The following is a 17095-nucleotide window of genomic DNA, read 5'->3' as shown; positions in this document are numbered from 1 at the left end:
TTTCTCCTTCCATCCATGACCTACCAAGGCCTTGCCCTGGAGGTCCAAAGCAGCCCCCGAGCTCAGGCTGTTCTTGGACCCTTTTGTGGATCCCTGCCTCAACGGCCCCTTCCTCGACTGTGCCTGGACTCCGTGCCTGCAGCTGAAGTCTGCGACAACAGCCCAGACCAGCAGCCAGGCCCGTCCACCATCTGCCTGCCCCTGGCTGGTTGCTGCCATACAATGCCTGCACTCCTGGGCTGGGACTGAGGGAGGTAGAACAATGGGGCATCCATGTCTAGGCACAGTACCTCCCCGCATGAGGCCACGCCCTGCCAACCACCTTGTCAGTCAGTGACCATGACATGGAATGCATTAAGTCCATCAGGGTGTGAAAGACACCATGGGCCACAGTCTCCCCTGCTGGCCCCCTGACCCTCTGTCCCCCGTCCCCACCTCCATACCTCAACAACTGGAACTGCCCATGATCCATGCCTCTGCACCTTTGCACATGCTCTTCCCTCAGCAGGAACACTCTTTACTAACCATCCGCCCTCCACCCCCCCATCTACTCAACTGGGTCTTTGGTAAAATGCCATCTCCATCAGGAAAGTCCCCCAAAAACTCTAGTAAGAAAAGAGTAGTTCCTCATCCTGGCTATCACAGTGCTGGGATGACTGTCCCATCTCCAGTCTGCCTGGGGTGGGGAAGAACCCCCATGTGTAGGGAGAGGAATGAGGGAGGGTGTGAGGAGTATGGGAGGGACGGAAGTGATGCGGGCATTTGGGAGAAGTGTGTCTGTGAAGAAGGAGGTGTGTGTGTGAAGAGTAGTGGACCTGTGATGGAGGGAGTCAGGGCCCTAGATACTCTTGCCAGAGTGATGTGGTTCAGGCCGGGTGAGGTCACAGGCTGGTGTTTGTGGAACCAGAAATGCAACTGCAATTTGCACAATGCAGGGTTTCCCTCTGGGGAGAGGGCACAGGGTTCAGGTGTGGGTGCTGACACTGTTGGAATCCGGGGTTGTTATATCCAGTTCCCGCCAGGTCAGTGCTCTGTGGACTATCTCAGAGAAGATACTGCTCACCCTGTGCCCCCAAAACCTCTGCATAAACCCCAGGCCTGACCAAGCGCTGGGTCAGGTCCCTGCTGTATGGGCTCTGGGACCCCAGTCTTGTAGACTGGATGGGGGTTTGGGAGCATGGAGCAGGGGCCCTTCCTCATCGCTGGCCACGTGGCAGCTGGGACCTCAATTCTCATTCCACCTGGAGGCAGGACTGGAGCCCCATCTCCCCTCTGAGGACACCAAGGGCTGGGGCAGGGCCTAGGGGGCTGCCATGGGGCATCTCCCCTGGGCCACACACAGGTCCAGCAGCTTAGCTTAGTTTCCCATGAAATAAATACTTGAGAGAAAGGGAAGAAAAATGTTAAAACATTCAGCTCCTTGATTTTTATAAATAATGTGGTGAGAAAAGAGGAACTAAGTTCAATTAAAGGCAGGTGGGAGAGAAGGTGCCTGAGAGAGAGGGGAGGGAAATGGGTAGGTGGGTGTGGCAGGTGTGGGAAGGAGGAAAGACCCAATCCTGCAGCAAAAGTCCACCTTCTTGGTCCACTGGCCCCCATCCCATCGTGGCCTACCTTCCTCAGAGCCCCCTGACTTACCCTGTCCTCCCCCCACCCAGGTCAAGTGGGCCATGGCCTTGAAGGGTGGACAGTGGGGATGGAGAGTCAGGGAAGGAGAACCTGTAGAGTGAAACGGACCTAGAATACTCCCAGGGTTTGAGCCAGGCAGGAATAAACTGTGGTGTCCTTGGACACATGCAGGGGACATGAGAAATGAGGAGACAAGAACAAGGGTTCCCGGAGGGACAGAGGGGTCCTGTTTGGGCTTCCACTGGCACAGAGCTACTTCCTCATCTGGTGACTCTGCCAGGGGTGACCTGGGGATGACTCATCTATCCCTACCCCTATCTATCATCTACCTGTCTATCTATCATCTACCTATCTATCTATCTATCTATCATCATCTATCCATCTGTCCATCAATCTATCATCTTTTTGTCATCCATCCAACCATCAGTCATCATCTATCTTTTACAGTAAGAAGGTTAAGCACACAGTCCCCCCAGAGCTTGCTCAACAAGCTATGCATGACTGCCCCCTCCCCTGCACTGACCACCCCACACTCCTTCAAGGCCAGCCCCAGCTCACGTGGCCTCAGGGCTCGTGCACCACAGCCTGTCTTTTCCTGGGGCTCCCTCCTGGTCCTGGGTCCCAGAGCATCAGTCTTGAGAGCTCCCTGGCTCTTGACTTCCCTGTGTGTCCCTCTGTGGAGTCCCCCAACTTGGCACATATGTTTCCTTGCTTCTTACTCCTTAAGGGTCTCTGCCATCCCCAGGGAGGGCAGAGAAGTGTCCCCGGGTGGGGCAGCTGCATGGTAGGGCAGAGGGGGTAGTTAACAAGCAGTGGATGTGTTAGGGTCTCGGAGAACTCCCTGAGGGTTGTCTCACCCCTCTGGGTCTGGCTTGGCCCTGACTCGCTCTCTGGGCCTCGGTTTTCTGTCCATCCCTTGGCCACTGTGACACATGCACAGGGCTCGGAACTCGAGGAGGAGTGAATCTATTGCAGATGTTTACTAAGTACCTACTGTATGTCAGACACAGTGCTGGGGACATAGGCTGTGGGTGGTTGCAACCAGTGGGAGAGCCAGGTCAGACCAAAGAGAAGTGCAAGTATGAGTAGGGGTCCACCTCCTCCCCCAGCTCAGGCAGAGCTTCCTCAGCCTTCAGGGAGATGGTGGGCAGGACCCTTCTTCTCAGGGAGCAGCCCTGGTCTTGGGCCAGACGGTGCAGGGGTAGTCAGGGCTCAGATATGGGCCCCAGGGGGACACTGTGGGCAGTGACGCTAGCCAATGGCACCAAAGGCAGAGTAAACCCAAATGGCCCACCGTGACAGTGACCAGCAGTGGTGGTCAGGAGGGCCAGTGGGGAAGACCTCAGGGCACAGCCCTGACCCGAGAGAGCAGCAGCACGTGCCATGGACCTCAGACAGGAAGACATCTGGAGTGAGGATCAGGGCGCCGGAACTGTAGAGGCATGAGCCTGGGTGCTGGTGGGGGGGCGGGGGGGCAGTCACGTGTACCTGTTGGGGCAGCAGCTGGGGTAGGGGCTGTAGGGGGCTGGGATGCACAGACCCACCCACTGTCATGCCCTGTCCCCAGTGCCCCTAGCACCCGTGGAGGCCAGCCTGGCTTGGTGACCTGGGACCCAGTCCAGCCATCTGGGGCTTAACCTCTCTGGCCACATCTGGGCCAGCTTCCTGTCCTGGCCAAAGGAGGAACTAGGCCATCTGTTGGCCACGTCCATGGTCCACACAGGCTGGCATCCATCTGGTGTGGCTGCCAGCCAGCCCATACCACAAGCCACAGACTGCTTCAGGCTATACCAGGCACGTGGTGCTGGGCAGCATCCACTTGTGCTGGGCCCTGGGCAGGGTTGGACCTGGGGGCATGGGCCCGGACACCATCCTGGACCCACCATGAGGGCCAGGTGGTAGGGAAGGTTCACAGCCAGGAGCCTGACCTCTGCTGCTTCCTGGCAATAACAAGACAGCCAAGGTAAGATGTGCTCATAGTGAGCGGCAGGAGAGGTGGTCCTCTGTACCACTTGCTCCCAGGGCCCAGCCACCTGCACAGCTCTGCATCTGACCCCTCTGGCTGGGGTGGCCCCAGGTTCATTGGATCCTCTGGGAACATGTGTCCACCCACTGCCTACCTGCTGGTCTTGCTTCTTCATGGACCTCATCCCATATGTGGATCACCTTTAAAAACTTTCTTTATGGGACATTCAGACACTCAGAAGAGCAGAGAGCTGGCCCCAGCTCTGCAGCCACTAGCACTTTCAATCTTATTTCATCCATTTCCCTATGTTTTTTCCTGGATTATTTATTTAAAGTAAAGCCCAGGATTAGATCATCTCACCCAGAAGCACTCCTGTTTATCAATCACTTTGTGCAGAGTTGAATTTTCAGCCCCACAGAAGAGTCTGTGGGGTCACCTGAATGTCTTAAGGAACAAGGTGTTGGAGCTGCCCCAGGCTCAGAGTGGAGAGGGCAAGAGAAGTGATGGGGGAGGGGCCTTGGGAGCTCCTGGGGGCTGCATCCCCACCCGGGGCTCCAGTTGCTTGGAGGGGATTCTCAGGTATCTCACCTAGAGAGGACCAAGTAAGAGCATTGCTGCCTCAAGGAGATGAGGGGGTGGGGCCAGCAGGAGTCAGAAGGGAGGCGACAAGGGGGCAGAGAGTGAGGGCTCAGGCCCTAGAGGCCACAGGGTGGACTGAGGGAGCTGGAGGGCCCAGCCAGGTGAGATGTGGCCCCAAGGCCCCCCCGAGACAGCACCTGGCCCTTGTTGGTGCCTCTGCAGGGTCGAGGCTTGCTCAGCACCCGCCCCACTCTCCTCAGTCCCCTTGGCCCGATTGACCAGCAGTGCCCAGCACCGCCACAAGGTGAGCCAGTCCTGTGGGTGCAGAAGGGACCTGTGTGGGCATGCAAACTGCAGGAAATGTGGGAGTGCTGGAACTTTCCATGAGGGTCTGGTCAGGGGTCACCAGTCCCCGAAGACACATGGGGGTGATGTCTGGAGATGCCAACAGAGGCTGCTCCCCACAAAGGTCACAGGCTTGTGGGGAGAGAGAGAGGAGGCCTGCACAGGCTGGTGCTCTGAGGGGCACGGTGCACAGCACCCGGGCCTGGGGGAGGGGAGGATGGCACTGGGAGCCACATGAGGAGGAGCATCAGCTTTACTGGTTACTTGTACTTAGAAAAGTGGGGGCTCAGACCGCCAAGGAGGGGTAGGGCCCTGCCGAGTCACTGCTGGTAGAGGGTGTGAGGCCTGAGTCAGTGGCCACGGTGGGGGTCCCACAGGGTCTCTGGTGGTCTATGGTCCTGGGTCAGGAAGTGCAGAGGTCATGGGTCACTCAGGGTGGGCAGCACACGAGGCCAGGACACTGCTGCACTGGCAGAGGGCAGGCGCCTCCTCGTCCCTCTGGAAATGTCCTGAGATGGCGCCAGCCTCTTGTCCCCCCATGCTTGGGCCTGCTGCATGTCCACGGCAGTGACGACCCTTGCTGAGGACTCTACAGTTCTGTCTTCTGGGCCTCACCGCGCCATGCTCCAGGAGGAGGAGCAGCTGAGGATGGGGCAGGCCCTGTGCTGGCCAGAGTGGCCTGACCGTGGGTGGCTTGCTTGGATGCAGTCCAGCGGGGCCAGCCTGGGCTGTGGCGGTTTGGGGGAATGCGCGCATAGGAGGGTGGGCCTCAAGGGCAAGGCGCCTCCTGGGTTTAGGCAGCTGCGGCCAGGCACGATCCGGGGGCATCTGCAAAGAAGGGAGAGGAGAGGCATGAGGGTCGCCAAGGCCAGAGGGGCCTCCAGTTCTGTTCTGGTGACCCTGCCTCAGTGTTGTGTCTGGCAACCAGCCCACAAATGTTGGGGTCACTCTGACTCCGGAATCAGACAGCCCAATTCTGACCTGGGAGAGCCCCAGTTTCCCCTCCTGGGTCACTGTCAGGATTTAAAAGCCGGGTCCCAGCACGCTCTGATAGGGGCCCCCTGAGAGCATGGGCCGGCGGGTGGACATGTGCCGTGGGGCCCACAAGGTCTCCTTGCTAGGCCGATGCTTGGGGAGAGTCAGGACTGTGTCTGGGGCACACAAGCAGGTGATTAATAAGTGGCCCAGTCATCATGCAATGAGTGAGGGAGCAGGCTGGCATCCAGAGGCCTCCACGGGGGACAGACTTCACAACAAACTGGTGCCAGCAGCTGGGCAGTGAATCAGATGCCAGGTGGGGCCAATAGCAATGGCATGGGCAAGTGGAGGCCAGGTGCTCACAATGGGGCCACACAAAGGCCCTGCTCCCAGCATCTCACGGCATCGTCCACTTGGTCAATGTGTAAGGTTTTCTAGTATGCCCCTGACACATAGGTCCTTGCTGTGTAGGGACAGTCTCCCGTCCACTCTGCTGTGCTAGTGGATGGACAGTCGTCTGTGGCACCCACCTCTCCTCTGGGGCAGGCCCGAGGACTGCTGGACCCAAGGGTGGGTGGACCTGTGTTGTGCAGCCCTGGCCAGGGCTCCAGACTCTGGACACATGACACATGCCAGACCCACTGACCTTCTGCATCTGCCCTCATGACAATCAGGGTTGCCTGTGTCTGAGGCCCTATAGTAGGGGCTTGCTGAGTGTGTTATGAGGGTCACTCCACTCCCTTGTGGCTCCTGCTCCCAAGTGGGGTGACCCTGGGCAGGCGCTGGGTCTCTCTGAGCGAGGACAGTGGGCTGAGTGTGGTGTGGGGTTGCACACGGCCAGGGGCGCCCACCCTGCAAGGCCCAGGTGAGGGCAGACGCAGTCACAGGGGCTCTGCATGAAAGACCCTGAGTCCCCCATGCTGGGTCGGTGGCCCAGTGGGGTGAGTGGGTGGGCTCGTGGTGGAGCCACGTGTAGACCCTGCCGAGGTCGGCCCTGACAGCTCACCCGAGCCCCTACTGCCGGGGTGCCATGTCCATCGTGGGCTTCTGGACGCCAAAGGCAGTGATGAAGATGTTGACCACGACGATGATGAAGACCAGGCCGGTGGCCAGATTGTTGAGGAAGTCCAGCTTGGCATGCTTGGCAGGGTTGTTGAGGTCATACCTGACTGTGGGCGAGAGGGAGCAGACACTGCCCAGGGCTGTGCAACACCAAGGGGCCCTCTTCTGTCCCCCAGAGAGAGACATGGCTGCCTTAATACATTACAGACAGTGGGCTCTGGCCTGGGCAGTCTGGTATCTGTGGCCTGACCACTGCACTCCCCCTTGTTCAGTGAACAGAAGCTCAGAGGGGCCTGGTGCCTGGTCACAAAGTGGAAGGCATGGAGGCCCAGGCCCAGGCTTGGATTTTAAGGCACAATGTGCCGAACGTGCACAGGCAAGCACCTTTCTGAGTGCTGGTGCAATGATAATCTAGCCATCCTCACACCTACCCAAGGCTGTCCTTATGTCCACTTTCTAAGCAAGGAAACAGAGGTCCAAGAGGTCGTGTGACCTGCCTGAGGTCACACAGCCAGGCAGCGGTTGTGGGGAGCCCAAAGCTCTTGCTGCTCTTAGCCCTGACCCTCACCTTGGGGGCAGGACTACCACCTAGTCCCTACGGACCGCCATAAGGTCTAGAGGGTACACAGTAGGTGCCCAGTACATATCAACTCTTAGTATAGTTATGACACTTTCCTGTGTCCTCAGCTTGGGTGAGTGGAAAGATGGAGACATGGGGTCCCTCTGGGGGCCACGGTGGGAGCTACATTTTGGACTACGTGCCTAGTGAGAAGGGCCAGGGCTCCCATGCAGCTCTGTGAGGGCCTGGAAAACACTCAGTGGGGTAAGTGACGCATCCCAAGGTGCGTGCAGGCAGAATCAGCTGACCGTGGGGCAGGGGTACCCCAGGGCCCTCCCACTGCTGGGGCCCCCTGCCCAGGCACGCACCAAGGAAGATGAGCAGCACGCCCACACCAATCTGCAGCATGAGGGAGACGGAGATGAGGACCACCAGGGGGATGAAGAAGGCGAATCCAGGGCCCTGCTCGATGACAGCCTTCAGCTGGGAGGCGTTGGCCAACAGCAGTGCGATGTCCAGCATGCTCTCGGCCGCACTCTTCTTATTGGCATAATGGTTCATGTTGATGGGCTGGTTCCTGCCCCAGCGGGGTGGCTGCAGGGAGGGGGGCGGTCAGCCTGGGCTCTGCGGCAGGGGGCTGCAGGCCTGGGCCCACCCTAGTGTCCCCCCCTTTGAGCCTGGTCTCCTTCCCAGGGATGTGGGGGTTGATCGGATCAGCAGGTGAGGGCCCAGATAAGGGCTCGAAAGGGAAGTGCTTATTAATAGAACAAGAGGCCCAGAGAAGGCTGTGCAGCCCCTGCAAGACCCACCCTAGGAATCAAGTCCTGGAAGAGAAAGGAAACAAAACACAACCTTAGCACACACTCTGGTGTTAGATGGGAAAATGCCGCCAACTGTCTGCCTGCCATGGGCGGGGCCGTCTGGCAGCCTCCCCTGCATGCCCCTGCCTGCCCTCCTCTCCAGGAGGTGATTGGTGCCAGCGTGGGAAGTGACATGACGGCATCTGGATTCCAGATCCCTGCATACTCGCCCAGACCTGAAACAAGTCTTCCTGGGATGGCCGATCCACCCAGGCCATCTCCCAGCTGTGCAGGCACACAGCAGGTGCTCAACAGATGCCTCAGCATTCTACAATGCAACTGAGCTTAGCTTCTTCCTTAATTTTTATTAAAAAAATTTTTAAAACCACTTTACTGAGGTGTGATTGACACACAAAAACTGTACCTAATAAACATGAACAACTTGAAGAGTTTGGAGCTAAGTGTGTACTGTGACACCATCACCACATCCAGGCCACCACACATCCAGAGTCTTCTCCTGACCCTTTATTATTAGTATTTGTGATAATACTAATATCACCCTTAGAGTGCTGTACTGGTCACGACATGCTGCACAGTGGATCTCCAGGGCTCATTCTGCCTTCATGTTCACGTTGATAAAACAGGAACACAAGTTCCGATAACTTCCCTCACTTCTGCCTGAGAACATCCCCAGTCCTCAAGGCCAGGGCCCCTGTCCCTCCCAAGGGCCCTCCATGCCCCAGGGCCCCACCCAGAGCTGACTCCCCCTGTAGGATAGGCTCTTCTGTCCCAGGGCAGGAGAGGGGAGGGTAGTTAGGCAGGAGAAGGTCTGCCTCCGAGGCTGGAGTCCAGGCCACAAAGACCCCTCCCAGGACTGGAGTTTACCTCTTGGGGCGGCTGTTTCACTTGAAGCCAGCTGTAAGCTGCCAGGCCTCCTCTTTGTATCCAGCCCATCTGCTCTCCTCAAGCTGCCCCTGGCCAGGCCCCTCCCCAACCTCCCAGGACAAATCTGTACCCCTCAGCCCTGGCCACATGTCCACAGGAATCCCTGAGCCACTAGGCCTCCTGGGGCCATTCAGATCTTGTTTCTAGAGTCATGAAAGAGGCAGGGATGGGAGGTGGGGGTTCTGGGGAGGGCAAGCCTCTACCTTCTGCAGCTGGAGATATTTCACCGTGGAAATTACAGAACTACAGAAGGGCGGGGTCATCATTTTTACATTATGTCTTTTAAATTTAATCTAGAATAACATGCCCAGGAGGGAGGACAGGAACGTAGGCGGCTCTGCTATGTCCTGCTTTCCCTCAGTGTCAGTTGTTCTTAAGTAGCAAATCTACTTGGTTTAAAATTCTAGACCCAAGAGCCCCCAGGGAAAGCCTCCTCCACTGGACCCAGGGCCCTGGCCTGCTCTTTGGGAAATTCCACGTGCAGCCTGAGGTCTCCTCTTTCTTTCTTCAACTCTCCCCTTTGCCTCTCCATGCCAGGCCTACAGCTGCACTCACATCTGGGTGGGCCACACCCCTGGACCAAGAACACCCAAGGCACACCACTCCTCCCCAGGGTCTGTGCCCTCCCCCCCAAAAGCACCAGGCTGTCTCCCAGCTCTGCTCTTGCAAAGCGGCCCATCTGGCCATGCTTCACCATGTGTGTGCTCCTCTGGGTGTGGGCATCCTGGAGACACTGGCCCGCTGGCCATGTGCCCCTATGTTTCATAAACCAGAAGTGCCAAAATGTCTTCCACACACACGTAAGTACCCAATACACATCTACACACAAGCACAATACATATATGTGTGTAAGCACACACAAACATGTATACACAGTACACATGCACAAACGCAGATGAGCACACATGCAGACGCATGTATACACACATATACAATACATATGTATATATGCATTAACAAACACACATACACACACATATGTACACATCCAGGCTAACTGTGGAGGCTTCTGAGGAGGGAGAATTCCTTTTTATTCTGAGCTCTCTTGAACTGTTGAAATATTTTATGCCCATGCAGCCACATGCACATTCAAATACAGAATGACACCATCAGCAGCAGTGCCCCCAGCACAGGGCGCCTGTGCCCCGCTGTCCTCCATCTTGGGTGCCCAGGGCACAGCCCATCATCTTACTCACCCTTTAGCTAGGTGCTTTCCTCCAGGGAGTCTCCCGTCCTCACACCCCATTTACCGAGGGTAAACTGAGGCTATATGGGGAGGAATCTTGTCCAAAGCCAATAGCAAGTGAGGGTTGCACTGGGATTTGAACCCAGGTCCCAGGGCTCAGAAGCCCTGAGAGCTGACACGACAGTCCCCTTGGAGCCTGCAGTGGGGGTCTGGGGTCTGGGTCATCTGTGAGCCTGAGTGCTCAGAAGTCCCCAGCCCCTGGCTCTAGCTGAGTGACCTCAGGACAGCCATGCCCCTCTGGGGTTCAGTCTCCCATGTGTGCAACAGGGCCACGGAGCAAACATGCCAGGAGGTTCCGGGGGATCTGGCCACTGTCTCAGGGTCCCAGTTAGGAAGCAAGGGCCCCAGGCCATGTGCCCCTCATGATACAGGGCACTTCCTGCCCATACGGCCATCTGCTTCCTGTTCAACCTGTGCAGTGATAAGGAGTGCTGGCCAGAGGCTGCAGGCCAGGGGGCTGGTGAGGGGAGCTCTGGTCAAGCCCCAGCTCACTATAGCCTGGCAGTGTAACCTTGACAACACGCTTCCCCTCACTGGGCCTCAGTTTCCCCATTTGTACACCCCAGGCCACAGTCTGGGAAGCTCTACAACCTACCAAGTGCCCCCACTAACACTGAGAAAGAGCACTGTTCTCCCATTCTATAGAGTGGGAGACTAAGGCTCAGGGGGGCTCACCCAGGGCTACTGTGAGGGAGGGGCAGATCAGAATTTGAACCAGCCTCTCCACCTCAAAGCTTAGGGCCACGCAGGACATGGCACAGCTTCATGTCCACCCTGGTCAGAGAGCCCAGGAGGTTTGTGTGGTAGGGGCTTGGGTGGGGAGGAGGCTGCAGGGCTGATCCGCTTCTCCCATGCCTGACCTCGTGTCCTAGGCCTTCTGCGGAGGGGCTTTGAGCTGTGGAGGGAGCTCTGGGCCCTAGAGGTGACTGCTGCACAGGTGAATCCCAGGGAGGCTGCTATCTTGAGAAGGTCACTGGGGCTGGGGGGGCGGTCAGAGCCCACCTCTCACAGGTGCGGAGCTCTATGGGCCTGGACAGCCCACCTGCCCACCCAGCTGCCAGAAGCCATGCTGGGACCCTCTCACCGAGACCCCTGCCCATGACCTGGGCAGTGCAGGGAACAAATACCCAGTTTAATGTGTCCCTAGGGCCAAGAGGACTTCCCTGAAACCTCAACGGCATCCCAGAAGCTGAGTAAGCTTGGGGCTGCCAGACTTTTTCCCCTAAAAGCCAGGAAGGAGCCTGTGGGGAGGGAGCTGACTTCGGCAGATGCCCACAGGGCTGGCTCCTTGAGCCCACTTTCTGTGGACAGAGGGTCTCATCCCAGCCATTGGTAGGCAGCTTGCAGGGACCCAGGCCACCTGGCCCAGGGTCACACTGCTGGGCAACCTCAGCTTGGACAGGGAGGGGAGTTGGGACAGAAGCAGGATTCAAAGCAGGTCTGTGGTACTCAGAGAACCCAGTTTCAGCACAATGCATCCTCCAGTCCACCCTGGGCTTGGATGGGCTGCCCGTGGCCTACAGCTGGGCCCAGGAGGTCTGGCCCACCCCCAGCCTCCTGCCTGTACACTCTCTGCTCCCCTGGGAGACAAGGGCAGGCCAGGGCCATGGCCCACTGAACCCCTGCAGGACCCCTCAGGGTTTTGGTTATGGACTTCCACCAATCCTTCCTGCCCCAATTCTGCCACTGACTCCAAACCCCATGTACAAGTATGGAACAAGGAGCCCACATGGGAATTCCTGCCCATGCTCCCAGAGCCCAATTGCATATCTGTAGAACCAAGCCCCCAATAAATCTATGAGGTTCATCAGCTACCCTGGGAGGAGCTGGGGTGTGGGGCTTCCATCAGCACCTATCCTTTATCATCTCCATATCCTGCCACACTACGGACCAACAGAATGACTGGTCTGTGCCTCAGTTTCCTCATCTATAAAATGGGCACATAAAGGGGAGTGAATGAAGGGCTCAGAGGCCCAGTGGCTGGTCAGAGCACAGCTGGTGCAGGGCGGGACTGGATGTTCCTCTTTCTCACCACCCAGGCTTCACCACTTTGAAAGGTTGCCTCCAAAATGAACTGTACCAATTTGTAATTAATTCCACTTAAAAAATCCATAACAAGGAAGAGAAAGTACTAGCCCCAGAAAATGCATGAGCTGAGTGAGACCCGGGGTGCACTGGAGGTCCAGCTCCAGATGCTGGGCTATCGCAGCCACTTCTGCATAAGGCCCCTCCCCTTGGACTCAGTGGGCAACAGTGGATGTGCGGGCTCTGGCGTCCTTGCCTCTGGCTGGGACCTCAGAACTGACTGAATAGGATCTGTTGGGACCTGGGGTGTCCCTTGTCTGACCCACTAGTGCGGGGCATAAGCTGTTATTGTGGCCACCACCCGGACTCAGCATGAAGCCACCTGCTCCAGGTCACACTGGCTTACTCCTGCACTGTCCCCATACTGTCTGCACCCAGCCAGCCCCGAGATGTCTCTTGCTCCATGTCTGAGTTCATGGCAGGAAGTTTCCTGGGGTGGGGGGCGGGGGGGTTCCCTGCTGCAGCTGGGCTGGGTTGGGCAGTCCCGTTTCCTGTGGACTCAGCAATGGCCAGCAGTAACCCCGCAGCCACATCAGGGCTGCCTTTTGGAACACGGCCAAGACCCCACCAGCCTCGGGATCTGCCAGGAGAGCAGAAATGAGAAAAAGAGCAAACTTGGGACTTCCCTGGAGGTCCAGCGGTTAAAACTCCATGCTTCCAATGCAGGGGGTATGGGTTCGATCCCTGGTTGGGGAACTAAGATCCCATATGTCGTGCAGTGCAGCCAAAAAAAAAGTTTAAGAGAAAAGGAGCAAACTTCCCCCAGCAGCTGAGGCTGTGCACGCACCCCTCCCTCCCAGGACTTGGCTTCCAAGCCCAAATGTGGCCCCAGGAGCCTCACTGCACCCTGTCCTGCCACCTCCGTGCTGTGTCCTCAGCTGGCTGTGGTCCCAGAGTCTGCTGCAGGGTCCAACGCAGCTGCCCCCTGAGATAAATCCCCGTGCATGACACAGTCAAGGACCACATTTATTTTCACAATAAAATTGATGTTTACTATTCCTGCTGCTGCCAGCCGAAAGTGAGTTGACTTAGTGAAGACTCCAACTCACTCCTGCGGGGCATCTGAGCAGACGGGCCTTGTGTGGAGGCCATAGGGATATGGGGCACGGGGACGGGGACATCTGCAGAGCTCCCCCACCACCCTGGCCCGACAGGGCTCATCTGCCCATGGATTACACATATAACTCTTCCCTGAGCCCAGCCACCCTGGGAGGTGAGTGATCCTGTCCCACTTCACAGAGGAGGAAACTGAGGTTCAGAGAGGGTCTGCACTTGCCCAAGGCCGCATGGCAGGGCATCTTGAGACTGATGGCGGCTCTGGGCCTGGGCCTCCCACTCAGTCCTCTTGCAGCCAAGGACATAGTGGTGACCCAGCCCACACACCCTGCTGTCTGGGGCTCTTGCTTAAGTGGGGACACATCTGAAGATCCTGGGTTTGCCCCTCCTCCCAGCAAGCCTTTCTACCCCTCCTCAAGCAGGAGCTTGGGGCTCAGATTCAGGGAGGGACCGCCGGGAGAGAAGGCTGTGGAAAAGCCAGGTGAGGTGCAGGGGGAGGGCCATGCCTGTCCACAGGGATTGCACCTGAGGGAAGGTGCTGCCCTTTCCAAACCCTGCCTGGGCTTCATCTTTGGGAGAGGGTCTTGTGTGGCAGGCAGGAATGTTAACAACGCTGTGTGCCCAGTTTCCTACAGCACTTCACACGCATTAGCCCATTTAATCCTCACCATAACCCTCTGAGGGAGGCACTACTCTCACCCCGTTTCACAAATGAGAACTGAGACACAGAGTGATGTGCTCAAGAACACAGTGAGGCAGGTCCTGAGGGTGGGAAGGGGAAGGCGGAGGCTGGAGAGCAGTGTTGGGTGGGCCTGGGCCCCAGGCAGGGTGAGCAGAGCAGCCTTCAGTACTGACCATCTCTCCCAGAGCCTCCCTGCCTGTGACTGGAGCCACCCTGGAAGAATGTGTTCACGGTCACATGAGCTTCCAGCCCCTCCATGGCCTCCATAGCTGGCAAGGTCTGACCTCCCATACCACCTCCAGCTCCCCAGCTCCAATGTATTGATACTTGGTGGTCCAGCCCCTGGGCCTTTCTCTCACTGTTCTCCCTGCCTGGGATGCCCTTCCCAGGCATACCTGTACCCCATTCCAGTGCCAATGTCCCCACTGGTCAGGAAGCCTTCCTGACCCCACTCCCACCTGCCTTCAGAACCAACCCCTGGGAGTTCAGCACTTTGGCCGTGGCTTCTCCGTCTGGACCGGTCTCAGCTCTCAGACTGAGTGGTACAGGGCTGCAGCAACTGCAACTGGTCCCAAAGCCAATGAACGCAGTGATCACTGAGCACACCCATCCTGCCTGCTGAGGGCCCGTTCCCCAGTCCAAGGCCTTGCTTGCCCCACATGTTCTCCCCCCATCCCCTAAACGTGGCCTGTTACTACAACATCGCCTAGGACTGGTCACCCACACCTGAGCAGGGCCAGTCTCTGCCTCAGTCAGGCGCACTTGGCCACCGTCCCTACGCCCATCCCCGGGGGGTCAGAAACTGAAAGAACGTCCAAAGTCAACAAGTTGGGAGGGCCGTGCTCAGGACTGCGCCGTAAACAGAGGCCCTGGGGAAGTGCTAGTCCAAGGCAAAGCCAGTTAGGAACCGCTACTCTGGCCCTGCCAGTGGGACAGGACCCCAGGGTGGGAGGGTACCAGCTGTAATATGGGACCAATGCCAGGGCCTGCCCCATGCCCACAGTGCTTCCAGGCCAGCAGGGCAGTCTCTGAATAGAGCCTCTCGTGCGGGTGGAGAGAGGAGAGGGGCCACAGTGGCACCAAGTTCCCCATCAGGGCACGCACAAGACTGTGCGGTCTCCGTGGACACCGTGGGTGACGTAACTGTCTGCCGACGTAACTGTCTGCCCGCTGCTGGCCTGGGGCCCAGAAGCCGAGATCCACTCCGCCCAGTCCGGGCGCGCATCGAGCCGGCGGAGAGGCAAAGTTGGAGTGTGGTGTGGGAGCCGGGAACACAGGAGCCAGCGGGAAGTGGCGGGGGGAGGAGGGAAGGTGGCGCCCAGGCCCCTCGGCTGTGCAGCTCGGTGTGGGCGCTACCTGCCCCGGGCCACGTCCGGCATTTTGCCAACCGCCCCCGCCCCCGCTCACTTTCCGGGGTGGCTGGAGCCCCAGGGCCACCGCTGGGGCCCCCGACCGCGCGGGTAGGGGGCGGAACGCACGGGGCGTGGCGACCACCGCCACCCTCATTAAGGACGCGGCGCGCAGCTGGTCGGCGCCCATAGGTCCCTAGGGGCCGCTGGCGCCGGGCTCAGAGAGGGCGGGCATCGGCCAAGGTCGCAGAGCGCCACGGGGGTAGGGGTACTTACCGAGGCGTCCGGGGAGCCAAGCGAGCCCGGGCGCACGTCGCCATTGAGCTCATACTCCTCGGGTCGCGAGTCCATGGTGCGGCGCTGGGTCAGCCTTGCTCCGGGCCTCAGGGCGGCCGGCGCCTCAGCCTTTGAGACCCTGCTGCGTACCCGCGCCCCCTCCCGTCGGCCCGCCCCCCGGCCCGCCCAGCGCACGCCACCGCCCTCAGACTCCGCCCCCAGGCCGGGGCTGGAGGCCGGGCTGGCTGGTCCTAGACTGCCGCTCTCCTTTCCAGCGTGGGCGGCAAGGGCCGCGGAATCCTGCGCTGCGTTTCGGCACTCTTAGGCCCCGGACCTCGCGTGTTCGTGGTAAAGTACGTCGCCCTCTGTGCTCCTGTCGTGGACACTTTTAATCCATAAAACGAGGACAAGAACCGGCCTTTCCCCGGCCGCTTCGCTAACTGCCGAACGCGCTGTGAACCCCGGGGGCCCCACTGCAGGTCTCGCCAACACATCGTCCGCCCCGCACCCGGAACCTGAGTCAACGAGTCGTGTGGGTCTCACACCCTCTGAGCCTCGGCCTTCTCGTCTAGGAAATGGGGGCATGAAGGCCTCCCACGCACTCACGAGGGGAGGGAAGGGGGAGGCAGAGAGCGGATCACCACAGGTTGGGCCCGCTTTGTGTGCCAGTGCCCGCCGTTGCCCCTCATGAAGCAGCCTCTATGTCTTCAGGCAGGGCCCCCTTGTTTGGGGTGGCACCCTGTGTGGGCCCGTGCCAGCCGTCGGGGGTGGCCTGAGCGTGTTGGTTCCTCCAGCCCTTGGCTCTGTCGGCCAGGACGCGGGCCTCTCCCAGAAGCCAGGCAGGTACGAAGGGGCCAGGCATTATCTCCCCTGGCAGGTATGCGAAAGTACAGGCCTCTGTGTTCTCCTGTCCTGACCCTGACCCGGCTCCCAGGCCCACCTGCTTTTCACTCCTAGTCGAGCCGCCCTCCCCCTCCCCACCCCTGCCCCTTTTCCGCCGTCTGTCACGGTGTCTGCTGATGTCTTCAGCAGAGTGGCTCAGGCAGGTGGCTTGACCTCTGTGCGTCAGCTTCCCTGCCTGTGAGGGAGACCAAGGCCATGTGGGCATGACCTTCTCCCTCCACATAAACCAAAGACCAGAGAGGGTAAGCAGCGGTGCCCAAGGTCAGGAGATAGTGAGTTACATTGGCCTGGAGGTGGAGGTTCATTCATTCATCCTGTAACCACAGAGTGCCTGCTGTATGCCATGCCCTGTTCTAGGTGCTGTGGGCTGGAACAGGACTTCTGGGGCAGATGGGAGGTGGCATGGGACAGCCCTGCGTGGGGCCAGGTGCATCACTTTTTGTCTTACAGCCCTGGGAAGCAGGTGTTACCCCCTCACATGATGGGAGGAAACTGAGGCACAGCTGGGAAGAGACCCAGGAGGGCCACGCTCAGAACTGGGGAGATTGTGCAGTCCTGTAAGAGTGGACTGGATGCTCTCCCGGCTAGTCTACCCAGCCAGCAGGTGGGTACCCATGGGTGTTGTAACCTAGTGC

At 58.8% G+C, this 17095-nt stretch overlaps 1 protein-coding gene across 2 annotated transcripts; it reads right to left on the bottom strand.

Annotated features, from left to right (window-relative positions):
• Positions 1 to 3958: 3958 nt before the first annotated feature.
• On the bottom strand, positions 3959 to 15749 carry NINJ1 (ninjurin 1). 2 transcript variants are annotated; one of them, XM_030847215.3, is made up of 5 exons: positions 15558 to 15749; positions 7928 to 7942; positions 7487 to 7712; positions 6504 to 6666; positions 3959 to 5347 (listed from the first exon to the last, which is right to left on the bottom strand). In XM_030847215.3, the coding sequence occupies exons 1-4, from the start codon at positions 15630 to 15632 to the stop codon at positions 6512 to 6514; spliced, it is 471 nt and encodes a 156-aa protein (XP_030703075.1). In that variant the 5' UTR covers positions 15633 to 15749; the 3' UTR covers positions 3959 to 5347; positions 6504 to 6511. The 2 variants fall into 2 exon arrangements, with proteins under 2 accessions (XP_030703075.1, XP_030703076.1); XM_030847216.3 differs by lacking the exon at positions 7928 to 7942 and having other exon boundaries at positions 3962 to 5347; positions 15558 to 15745.
• Positions 15750 to 17095: the final 1346 nt, after the last annotated feature.

The sequence above is a fragment of the Globicephala melas genome, chromosome 6 (genome assembly GCF_963455315.2).
Source record: "Globicephala melas chromosome 6, mGloMel1.2, whole genome shotgun sequence".
Classification (NCBI taxonomy): Eukaryota; Metazoa; Chordata; class Mammalia; order Artiodactyla; family Delphinidae; genus Globicephala; species Globicephala melas.
The sequence above is the reverse complement of the archived record's forward strand: the minus strand, read 5'-3'. Positions and strand labels throughout refer to the sequence as shown.

What these genes read in the sequence shown, in the direction of transcription:
- NINJ1 (XM_030847215.3), bottom strand. Translation starts at nt 15,632, where the DNA reads ATGGACTCGCGACCCGAGGAGTATGAGCTCAATGGCGACGTGCGCCCG. An exon ending in CGTGCTGCTCATCTTCCTTG is followed by an intron (nt 6,667 to 7,486) that starts GTGCGTGCCTGG and finishes TCTCGCCCACAG; the next exon opens with TCAGGTATGACCTCAACAAC.